Source organism: Astyanax mexicanus, chromosome 11, assembly GCF_023375975.1.
Source record: "Astyanax mexicanus isolate ESR-SI-001 chromosome 11, AstMex3_surface, whole genome shotgun sequence".
NCBI lineage: Eukaryota > Metazoa > Chordata > Actinopteri > Characiformes > Acestrorhamphidae > Astyanax > Astyanax mexicanus.
The window spans coordinates 43,659,442-43,672,500 of record NC_064418.1 but is presented as its reverse complement, the minus strand read 5'-3'; the positions used below and the strand labels follow the sequence as shown (position 1 = coordinate 43,672,500).

Below are 13,059 nucleotides of genomic sequence, written 5' to 3'. Positions count from 1 at the left end.
TCATGTAGCTTGCCATCATCAAAAATTGATAAAAGGATAAAAATAGTTATCGTGAAAGGTGGAAATATTGAAAATAGGCTACAATGTATTTCAATGAAGCTTGGCTGTCAATGTTGTTTAAGCACTAATTTCCTTGATATGCTTAAAAAACTATATTGTCGATACAATAAGAACATTTATCACAATACAATAAATATCATCATACTGCCCACCTCTACTTTGATCTATTTATACTTTTTAGACTTTTTTCTTGCCATTTTTTCATATGTAAAGCTATTGGATTTACGTCTGTGTAGGTCTGTCACAGTAACCATTTTTTGACAATATATCACACTTTTAAACAATGCTTTAAACAATATTATTTTCATTTTAAGGCTGATTTGGGAAACTGATATAATGATAACACATACTCATCATCAAATGGAACCATTGTTACCAATTTATCAAATTTAGACTGATATGAGCTTTATTTCAATCAATCAATCAATCAACCTTTATTTTAAACTCAGAAGTACATTGAGGGTGACCCTCATTTTCAATGTAGCCGAGCAAATACAATAGTGATTGAAAAAGCTAAATTAAAAGCAAATATTTAATATTTATGAAACAGAAGAATAAAACTGAAACTAAAAAATAAAACTATTTAGTAATAAGAATAAAATAATAAAAAAAAAAAATTAAAATATATAATAACAGTATTACTGATAAAACATAATTAAAAAAAATCTATATATATTAAAATAAAATAATTATAAGAAAGTAAATACAAAAACAAAAATAATAAAATAAATAAAAATAAATAAATATATAAATAAATAAATTATATAAAATAAATAAAAGGAATATAAATATATATATAAAAAAATAAGAGAACTAAAACATGAAGTAAAATAAATAATTAAGATGTCTGTCTGAAGGTGGTTAGATATTAAAAGTTTAAAATGATTGAGTGACACCAGTGAGCTGAGTTTTAGTGTTGAGTATTTATTGAGCTACACATACAGAAGTAGTTTAATGAAGTTTAATGTAGTGTAGAAGTGTATTAAAACATTCCAGACATCTCAGCATGGAGTTGTGAAGGTTCCTTATGACATAATGATGTCCTGCAATAAATAGAGCTTGCCTTGACACAGATGATATATGCATTGGCCAGACGCATGGTCAGTCCCCGATAGAAACTTGGAAATGGCATCTTTGCATTCAAACAGATGGAAAGTGCACCCATTAGTCAGTAAAACATTTATTGAGGTTGTGTCCATATATTATACAAAAATATAAAAATTGATGCTAATTAATGGCTGTCTGTTAAATGCACTCTCTTTCTGTCTCTTCTCTATCTTCTCCTCTATCTTCCTTTGGCATTTTTGCTTCTTCTCTCTCTTTTTTTTATCTTGTTTATCTCCATCTCTTTGTCACCATCTTCCTCCCCTCTTTACCACCCCCTCGCTCATTCACTCTCTCTCTCCCTCTCTCTGTTCCTCTCTTCCATCCAGGGTGTTGGCCTTTCGGTCCATGGGCGGTTTCGTGTGGCCACCGAGAAGACGCTGTTCGCCATGCCGGAGACTGCTATTGGTGAGAGCCCCTGTGGCCTGCATTTTCTGTGTGTCCTATGAGACCCCAGTGCATTAATAATGCATTCATCCAGGCAATGCTTACACACACACACACACACACACACACACCACAGCCCAGCTATAGCAGCCCAGCTGAACTGAACTACTTAGGTCTAGATCAGAAGCGACAGTTTAGCTTTTCTATAAACAAATGCAGTACATCCCCATATGACCCAGAGTGATGTGCTGGATGCTGGTGTTGAAAACTTTGGAAACTACACAGCAGGATTGATTGATGACCTTAGACTGTATATAAAAAAGTGAACATCATGTCCACATTTACTTTAATTGCGATTTCAATTCAAAGGATAGTCAAAAACAGAAGCCAGAACATTTACAGTACAGATGGGAGGTACACACTGGCCATGTTGCTAGTGTGAGTACATTAAACCATGCCACAAATTTAATACAGGGAATAACTAGGAGCAACTTGCAGTATTGGTAGATCACAACTGAAAAAATCTATTTATATATACAGTACATTACATTACATTACATTACATTACATTTGGCAGACAATTTTGTCCAAAGCGACTTACAATAGTGAAGTAAAAAAGTAATAGAAGTTAAAGGTAAAACATCTTTAGACAGGGCCTAAAGGAGGTCAAAGGGAAATAATGGGATAGAGGAGGGAAGGAGGGGAAGAAGGAAATGAGGTTAGAAGTAGTTAGTGTGTTAGAGGTGTTAGGAGAGTAAGTGCTCTTTGAAGAGCTCTGTCTTCAGGAGTTTATTAAAGATAGCGAGAGATTCTCCTGATCTGGTAGTAGAAGGTAAATAGTTAGAGGTGTTAGGAGAGTAGGTGCTCTTTGAAGAGCTCTGTCTTCAGGAGTTTATTAAAGATAGTGAGAGATTCTCCTGATCTGGTAGTAGAAGGTAGTTAGTTAGAGGTGTTAGGGGAGTAAGTGCTCTTTGAAGAGCTCTGTCTTCAGGAGTTTATTAAAGATAGTGAGGGACGCTCCTGATCTGGTAGTAGAAGGTAGTTATTTAGAGGTGTTAGGAGAGTAAGTGCTCTTTGAAGAGCTCTGTCTTCAGGAGTTTATTAAAGATAGTGAGAGATTCTCCTGATCTGGTAGTAGAAGGTAGTTAGTTAGAGGTGTTAGGAGAGTAAGTGCTCTTTGAAGAGCTCTGTCTTCAGGAGTTTCTTAAAGATAGCGAGAGATTCTCCTGATCTGGTAGTGGAAGGTAGTTTGTTCCACCATTGGGGAACTCTGTATGAGAACAGTCTGGATTGCTTTGTGTGAATGTTTGTTTGGTAAAGCGAGGCGACGTTCATTGGAGGAGCGCAGCGGCCGGGAGGTAGCGTAAGTCTTCAGGAGTGAGTGCAGGTAGGAAGGAGCCTGTTCTGTCATCACCTTGTAGGCGATTGTAAGAGCTTTGAATTTGATGCGAGCATCAACTGGTAGCCAATGGAGCTCAATGAGCAGTGGGGTGACATGTGCCCGTTTTGGCATCCACAGTAGTGGATGTATCAATTAAAAAGGTCATTTATTCTTATTCTGCTCTGTTTACTTGGGCAAGTTATATAAAGTTGAGTTGCAGCAAGCCAAAGGGCATATGTGTCAGACTGCTGTCATCTAGTCTACTCTTCTGTATAAACAAGCTATGATTTTTAGTCTGAGAAAAAGTAAAAGTAGGTTTTCCATTCCCATACTTTATGAACCCTGTGAAGCATTTCTTGATAAACTGTTCATCATATTCTGTTCATCGTGTTTGCTACTCTACACATAGAAAGGGTCCATTTTTACCCATTAAATTTAAGCTTAAAAGAGAACTCCGGTGTAAAATGGCACACCTCTGTTCTCCCACAGCATTCAGAGATCCAGAAATTTAAACAGTTTGTCCAAACACCCTTCAGACTGGGTGACACTGGGCATAATTTGCCCTGATAAATCACTTTTTCCACTGTTATCCAGCTCAAAGTAGCTCCACACCTCCTTGCTAGAATCTGGAGAGCCCTGACATTTAAAACGAGGGATTAATAACTTAAAAAGTGCACAAGAAGCTTATTAAAAACCACTGTTTACATCCCATAACGCGAGCTTTAGCTCTGAGCGCCGCCATTACTGAACGGAAAATAACATAGACATACATATACATAGACCCCGCATAGCAAGCCTTCTGCCTCCTGGCACCAGTTGCTATGCTATGCAGACTCTATGTGTATATATATATGTCTATGTTTTTTTTGCACAGATGTTTTTAATAAGGTTCTTGTTCACTTTTTAAGTTATTAATGCCTCGTTTTAAATGTCAGGGCTCTCCGGATTCTAGCAAGGAGGTGTGGAGCTACTTTGAGCTGGATAACGGTGAAAAAAAAGATTTATCCAGGCGAATTATGCCCTGTGTCACCCAGTCTGAAGGGTGTTTTACTACTTTACTACTTACTACTACTTTTTATCTTGTTTTACTACACCAAAAGTCCATTTTACACCTGAGTTGAAAAGTTGGACAGTTGACTGTCATCTTTGTTTTTAGTTGGCTGCTGATCAGTGGTCTCCAACCCTCTTCTGGAGACCTGATCTACTGTCTTCTTGCTAGTTTTCACTCCATCTTTAATGTAGCACATCCCATTCAGCCAATCAAAGACATCTGAAATAGCAATTAGTTGGATCAGGAACAGTGAGTTAGTGTTGGATCCAAAATCTGCTGAAAGGAGGCTTCCCATAAGCTGGGGGGAGGATATCACTGTAGAATATCAGCTGTATATCAACAGTTTATGCATAAGAAATCTAGAAATCTATAGAAATATTCTATAGGTCCAAATGTTCTTATGCAAGTACAGTGCTCTTGTAAAAACAGGCATCTTGAATTACTTCAGATATTTCTGGGAATTACTAAAGTACTTGTTGTTAATTTTTGGTCTGTTTACAGTGTCCTCAAATGATTCACACTCAGAGTGGCTTGGTGATAAATATGGAAATGAAGCACTTTAAATAAGCTGCACCAGGCTTTTGAGAAATAAGAGGGTAGAGGCAGCTGCAGGAAGAAGCACATAGATATTTTTAGTTTAATAGTTAAATTCTGGAGCTGGAGTCCTCGTACCATATGGACATTAGATATGAACAGTGGAAACAATGTGTGCTGCTGGTTTAAGATAGATAGAATATGTGAAATGAACCATATGCTCTCTCTATATTACTGGTTAGGGTACGTCTTCTCTGGTCTATTGGTGCACATTTTGGTGCGTTTACGTTTATGCCTGTGAGAAACCAAACCAACGGAAGGAGAAAACGCTCCAAATAAAGAACTTATCAACTGATCCGGACCATAGAAACCAACTACAGGTGTGAAAACGCCCTTTTATACTCAGCAAATTAAGTTCTAATTCAGAAATCCTTACAACCAAGCTGAGATGTTTATTATAAAGTAAAAAAAAAAAGTTTTCTCTATACAATTTATTATGTATTCTTTATTCCAGTGCCCCACGTTGGCTTTATCTCCCCCAAACACACAAGTATATAAAGAGGTTGGAGAATGAAACTGAAACACCTGGTTTTAGACCACAATAATTTATTGTGGTGACGGACAGTTCTGGTGGAAACAGGAGAGTTGAGGTGCACAGTGAATTCTGACGTGATTTGATCAGCCTTGGTTTTATGTTTTTTGGATACAATCCGGGTTAGCACCCGAACATCCCTTTCAGACAGCTTCCTCTTACAGCGTCCACAGTTAATCCTGTTGGATGTGGTTGGTCCTTCTTGGTGGTATGTTGACATTACCCTGGATACCGTGGCTCTTGATACATCACAAAGACGCTGCAGCAAGACGTGCACCAACAATTTGTCCTCTTTTGAACTCTGGTATGTCACCCATAATGTTATGTGCATTGCAATATTTTGAGCAGAACTGTGCTCTTACCCTGCTAACTGAACCTTCACACTCTGCTCTTACTGGTGCAATGTGCAATTAATGAAGGTCCAATTTAGCCATGAAACCCCCCACACTAAAATGACAGGTGTTTCGGTTTCATTGTCAGTCCCTTGTACTACAGAATTTGCACGGTCATGAAAAAACTGAAAAAGTAATAGAATCTAAAAATAGCAATTTCCCGACCTGGATACTTTTTGGAAAAATAAAAATACCCAAAATGTTTTGGAAATGTAATGAAAAATTGGTCTACAGATCTTTGTGTTTCCGTTTATCGATGGAAAAAAAGAAATCTGATTTTAGGTTACCTATACATCAGCTCAGAGTTTATTCAGTAGCTTAGCCTGACACTATGGAGCTCTCAGGATCTGATACACATTTTATTATAAAAGATTGTGTGTCAGATTCATTTTAGGCCTACTCTTATCAATTTCGATTACAGTTTTGGCTGATTTTTTGTTTTATTGTCCATGTCTGCACTGATGTTTTAAAAATCGTATCGTAATGAAAATTTCCTTTGAAGGCATGGAAAAGTCATAAAAAATCATGGAAATTTATTGGTTAAAAAGTGTATGAACCCTGATACTAGGATTTTAATTGTCCACTAATATAAGTAGAATTGCATTTTACGTTTCTTCTCTTACATTCATTCTTTTATTAGCATTTTAATGTCCACAAAAAAATACAGTTTTTATTATTATAGACATCACTATTAAACATCACTATTTGATGTAAAATTCAGTGTCCAAAAATATTCACTGCTTAATTACCTACAGACTGTGCTCCATCTCTCACACCAAATCAATCAGCGAAGCCCTCTCAGTAGGTAATTACCAAGCCTGACAGATGGCTTTCTGCCCGGGGTGAGGGCAATCAATTAGTGGCATTTCCTTAATTGTGTAATGGAATTAATACAGCTTTGGCAACCATGTTTTCACTGTCCTCTTTCTTCAGTATAGTGATTCCTCACAGACACCACCCAAACCTCTCCCACCGCTCCTGCGGATGGCGCTGTATATCTCCCACTTTTATTTTTATGTGGAAACTGTACGGGGGGGCGGGAGGGGCACCTGTCAGCTGGCTGTGCTGTTTGGAAAGCGTGGCGTGCTAAAAACAGCCCGTAGCCGGCAGCACCAGGCTCCTCCTGCGTGTAGAAGGAATGCGCCCCATACGTTTTGCAGCAAATTAATTCACTGTTAAAAGGTGCGGGAGGCCGAGCCCTCGCCAGCCCATTCCCTCACACGGCTGCCCAGCGTGTTTTCCTTTCACGAGCCGTCAGCTGCAGTCCGTTACGTGAACCTCTCAGCACTTCCCAGTACCAGCTGCTCTGCCAGGAGCGGAGTGTTTAGTAGGACATAAGGCTGCAATACACTGTGCATTTTTTATGGACTGTATATTAATCTTACAAACCAAACTTATGGCTTTAATCTGAAAATCTGGTGGATTTCATTGAACCATGAACCCATTGGCATCTTACCTAATGCCAGTCGTGGGCTAGAAGTTTGTAAAGCCCCCCAGTATTGAGGTGTGCATGAGGTTGGGTAGTGATCATCCAACATCCTGACCCCCTAATGCTCACAGCAATGCTCAAGAATCTTGCAAAAAGATTTGTCTCAGACAGTAGAGACAGTTACTTAAACAAAAGCAGAGTAAAGTTTTTTTATTACCGTAATTTACGGACTATAAAGTGCATCCTATTTTAAGGTGCACTGTAAATAAGTGTCTATTTTCTGGTCTGTTTTCATGCATAAGTCGCAATGGATTATAAGGTGCATTTTAAGCAACAATAGTAAGGAACAACGGTGTCGCCATGTTTCCCTTCTAATTCAGCAGGTCTCGCCACTGCTGGAAAAAAAAAATCATTTTTTTTCAAAGTCAAACAAGCGCTGGATACTAATCTGCGCAGATTTCAGGTTAGCATCAGTGCTAGCCGCTGTTAGCAGCACTTAGCGCTAGTAAATGCCACTCGACAGCACTATACTAAGGAACCTTGAGTGTTCTAGTAAGTCAAGGTGCTATTAGCTAGAGATTAGTGCATCGTAGCTTGCTTTAACATAGTAAACACGCAGACTACAGTCTGATATACTCACCTCTGAACGACGAAAGAGCTAGCACCATGGTTAGCGGCTAATGCTAATACTGTTCCAGTCTCAGGGCTGGAGAAGCTCCTGTATAAAGGCCTCGGCATACTTCCAGCGAAACGAATTTCGTGAGCATTGCACGAAGTCAAGCGCGCTTTCGCGAGCTTTCGAGCTGGCATACTTTCTGCGGCTTCGCTTTGCCTGTCTCGCATGCTCCACAACTGCAGGTGGTGCTGTTACGTTAGTAACGCTTAGTTTCATGACTACCGGAAAACCATCGCGCTCTGTCTAAACAAGCTCCGGTATGGCAACGTGTGAAATACTATAAAACGTGTGAATCGTAAAGGTGAGGGTACCGCTGTACCTGCTCAGCCAGCCTTTCTTCAAAATCGTCCATGTTTGTTTTCTTGGCACGCCTCTTTTTTAACGACCAATCACAGCCTTTGTCGCGTTGTGTCTTCGGCCGTGGAGTTCGCCCAGCTTCCATGTGCACGACACGGCGAACGAAGCCCCTGTGCGACGTCCGCGCCTGTTCGTTTTCTCCGCAATTACGTCACATTGTTCGCTAGAGCCACGCGAACGTCGTCTCCGCATGAAGTATGCCGAGGCCTTTATGCTGTATTTCAGCAGAGTGGCTTTACTGCTCCTTAATACCTGACTGGTAGAATTTATATATAAGGCGCACCGGATTAAAAGACATGCTGTACATTTTTGGGAAAATTAAAGATTTTAAGGTCACCTTATAGTGCAAAGAAAACGGTACCCTTGACTTTTAAAGTAACATTGCATGAGCAGGTATCCCCATACCTTAGTTCATATAGTGAATATATCCACTACATGAGTTTCTGTTCATTATTTCCTTTTTTTTAGAAGCTCTATTAAAGAGACAGGCAGCATGAATGTAGCTGTAGCAACACTTTTCTTAATTCTCCTTCAAGTACATGGTAGACAAGTTTGTTTTTTGCAAAACAGCACCAACAGTGGACTGGAGCTCCTTTTGTGATTCATCATGTCTGAAAAATATTGTGCATCTCTATTCATCTTATTCGAATATTATAAGATCTGCTTAAAAGCACATCAACATTATCAGGAGCGCACCTTTTAAATGCATTTGGCTACTGTCACTACATATGCTTGTATAGTCCCTTTAGAATAATACTGCCAATAGAATAGCAGATGAGCATGAACCAGATCACTGTTATATGTGCGATGCTATGAATTTTATAGACCATAGAAGGCCTCTTTATGTGGATATTTCCATCAATGCTTATTTTAAAGCTGCCATTTAATAGTATCTAATGTAAGCAGCTTCTTATTGGTTAGTAGTATTGTTTACAGTGTAGTTATGTTAGCATTACAGTGTTTTTTTAGTAATCATGCTTGTTACCCATTCCGTTAGTTAGCTACTGCTGTATCTTCTGACAGCGTGGAACAGAACTGTTAGATATATGATGTGTGAAAGGGGCAGGTATGGAATTCTCCAGCTTTTAAAGATCCTGTTCTGTAAGCACCTCATGATCATTTGAACCACTTTGGAGAGCAGTAGATGCTATCTAAAGTGCACTCTTCTATTATTCATAAACCCTGGTGAGTCCCAGACGGTTGTGGAAGGCTTGCAAATATTAAAAAGCAGAAATGCTGAGTTTTCATCTCACTGTAGGCTTGTTCATGTCGGAAAGCCAGACAAATATTTAGCTACATTGATTTATCCAAGCGTCTCCATGGGAAACAGTGTCTATCTTATTGTGAATAGACTGATCTACATCTCATGGCTGATAATAAATTAGTTTCTTTGTGCACTGCGATAGACATGCATACTGTAGGCATAGACATACATGTCATATGTCACAGGACACCCATTATCAGTCCTTAGTCAAACTAGGGCTGCAACTAATGATTATTTTGGGAGTTGACTAATCATGACGATTATTTTTCCGATTAGTCAACGATTATTTCTGCCATGTCCTCCATCTCTGCTTGCTGTGGGTATGGCTGCTGTTTCTAACTTTCTCTTTCTTCGCTTCACACTGATAGAAACAACTAAACGAGGGATATAAATGCCATTTAAATTTGGAGAGTGTTGATATTTAGTCAGGAAATGGTGTAATCTGTTGTGTTTGGGCACTTTTTTTCACTACTTTGTGTAGTGCTGCAAATTAACGATTAGTCGACAATGAACATTTGGAGTCGATACATTTTATCAATTATATAGACTAATTGTTGCAGCCCTAACTTAAACATTACAAATTTACATGGCCTTGCCATGAGCACATTGGCCAGTGTTCAGCCTCGCTCACAAGATAATACCTCACAGCCTATACAGGTATGGCCACTCTCAAGCCATTCCCTAGTGTAACACTTCATAAATGATTTATGTTCAACTGTCCCATGATTTTGGTTGCGGTAAAAACCTTTCTCTTCAATCTGGCAAATTTACAGTAGAAGAAAAAACATTGTTGATTTTAAGTGGAAGTCACTGTACACAATTTATTTTCTAGTGATTTTTTGTTCCATTCATCGTAATTTTTTTTAATTATGTAAAGAACAGCCAGATTCACATTAAAATTCAGAAAGGAAAAATGTTACTTAATCACTGAACTTCCAGTGATTCTGCTCTAACCTTAACAGATTGGAAGTCTTATTCAAATTATAGCCACAATCATTACCACCGACCTGCACTGTCCACTGTGGGTGGTTATGACTGGTCTTCATTAATGTATTCGGGGTACACATATGACATTGTAGATGGAGGAATGTTAAATTCCTGCACAACATCTTCAGAAAATGAACACTCCAATCATCTGGCATCTATTATCAGTCCTTAAAAATTGGTCTCAAACATTGAAAATTTACATGGCCTTGCCATGAGCACATTGCCCTATTCAATGCAATTTATATAGCACTTTTTACAGCAAAAGTTGTCATAAAGCAACTTTACACAGATCCAAGCCTCTTGTAAGAAAGCACCATAGTGATAATGCCAAAGTGTTTAAACTCGCACACAAGATAATACCTCACAACCTTCACAGGTGTGGGTGTTCCCAAGACTTTATGGCCTTTTCCGGCTTACTTCACTAAGCTTTTCTCATAGACCTTCCTCTCTCTTTCAGTGATGCTGCTCTAACCTTGATAGACTGGAAGTCATATTGAAAACCATGAATGCACTTCATCCTGCCTCCAGCCCACACCACACACACACACCCCCCACACACACACACACACACACACACGGCAGTGATGGCAGTACAGTGTGAATGCACTGCTGTCTTAATGAAAGGCCTTGCGGTGTTCTCGCCCAGGCAGCAGTGAGTGTCCTTCACTTCAGGAAGTGGGCGAGAACTCCCTGAGGAGCACAGAGAGCAGCAGGATGTGCTGCTGCTCCTCAACACACACACACATATCTAATGTATATGTGTACATGTATATGTGTGTGTGTCTATGCAGGCATTGTTTTTGTGTGTGTATGCATAATTTCTGCAGGCGTATGTAAAAAAAAAAAAAAAAAAAAAGAGGTTGTGTGTGTGAGAGAGAGTGTAGGGTATGTCTAGAGCGACTGATCAATATAATCAGCAACATTGATTACAGAAAAATGCTCACGTCTACTGAAAACAAGGGCTGTGTCCCAAATCATATTGTGTTTAAAAATGCTTCACCGCCATTAGAACTGTGTTTATTAATGTAGTAAGTGAAGTGTAAGGTTTAGGACACAGGTACTACCCTGATGCACCACACTAGGGGTGGGCGATATGGCTCTAAAATAATATCACGATATTTCAGGGTATTTTTGTGCTAACGATATACTTGGCGATATAGGAAAACTAAAATAATTAATTAATTTCAGGAATATAGTATAATAGTATAACAGAATAATTATAATGTGGCAAAATAAATAATATAGCATAAAATAATATAATGCAGCAAAAAATATTGCAGAATATTTAGTGCATGCATATAAACTGCAAACTAAAACAATAATATACACCTAAAGCTTCACGGTAAATAATAGACTACTTTTTAGACAGATCAGCCCTATTATCACGATATGGATTTTTAATATCATGATATTTCTGTGTCACGATATATTGTATACAATATAATATTGCCCACCCCTACACCACACTGATACAAAAATACTATAAACAGTATTATGTGAAATAATTCCTAACTTACAACTATTTCTTGTAGAAAAGAAATGAAGGTTAATTCTTCATTTCGAGAACTTTGAAAGTATCCTCAAGTACGTTTGCGAAAACCATCAAAAACGTTGCTATGATAAGACACAGAGTGGTCTAGCGGTCGAAAGTGCTGCCCCTATGATCGTGAAATGCTGTTCGAATCCTAGTCCTGGTCATGCAGCTTGCCATCAGCTGCCAGAGCCCTGAGAGAGCACAGTTGGCCTTGTACTCTCTAGGTGGGTAGATGGCACTCTTTCCCCTCATCACTCCAAAGGGTGATGTCGTTCAGCACGAGGTACTGTATCTGTGAGCTGTTGTATTGGAACCAAGTCGCTGCGCTTTCCTCCGAGCGCACTGTGATGCTACTTGGTAAAAATAGCGGCGACTGACTTCACATGTGTTGGAGGAGGCGTGTGCTAGTCTTCACCCTTCTTGTGTTGTGGCCTCACTACTGATAGGTGATATACAGCTGAGTAGGAGCTCAATGGGTGGAACAATTGACTTAGCTAAATTGAGAAAAAAAAAAGTTGATGAAACTGGCTCTCATCAGGACTGCACCAGGAAAAAAAGAGCGAGAGTTGCCTTGGAAGACCCCAGATAAGACCCCACCTAAATGCTTTACAGAGTATTTTGGTTTGTTTAACACTTTTTTTTAAGTTACTACATGATTTCTTGTGTGTTCCTTATAGTTCCTTATAGTCTTGATTACTTCAGTGTTAGTTTACAATAACTTTTAACTGGTATTGGATATCAGCAATATATTGAATTCATATATCACACATCTTTTAGTTCTTGCAGATACACAGCCATAGTGGTCGTTTATATTAGGGGTGGGCGATATGGCTCTAAAATAATATCACGATATTTCAGGGTATTTTTGCGATAACGATATACTTGGCAATATAGGAAAACAGAAAAATAATTCATTAATTTCAGGAATTTTGTATAATAGTATAACAGTATAATCATAATGTGGCAAAATAAATAATATAGCATAAAATAATATAATGCAGCAAAAATATTTAGTGCATGCATAGAAACTGCAAACAAAAACTATAAACTAAAACAGTTATACAATAAATGCACTTAAAGCTTCACAGTAAATAATGGACTATTTTTAAGACAAACCATCCCTATTTTCACATTATGGATTTTTAATATCATGATATTTCTGTGTCACGATATATTGTATACGATATAATATTGCCCACCCCTAGTGTATATAAGTGTGTCAGTCTCGGTGGGCTATAAGCTGTTAATGCCATTAAGAATCTGTGTGTGAGGGCTGCCCAGAGCACTAATCCTCTTTGCTTGTGGTCAGGT

General features: G+C 38.5%; 1 protein-coding gene across 2 annotated transcripts in view; it reads left to right on the top strand.

The window, feature by feature from the left end:
• Positions 1-13,059, top strand: part of hibch (3-hydroxyisobutyryl-CoA hydrolase) — a 62,310-nt gene that overhangs the window by 26,009 nt on the left and 23,242 nt on the right. For both annotated transcript variants that reach the window (XM_022680078.2, XM_022680077.2), the window contains one exon: positions 1,494-1,572. In XM_022680078.2, coding sequence (XP_022535799.2) covers positions 1,494-1,572 — 79 coding nt within the window. The remainder of the gene's footprint in view (positions 1-1,493; positions 1,573-13,059) is intronic.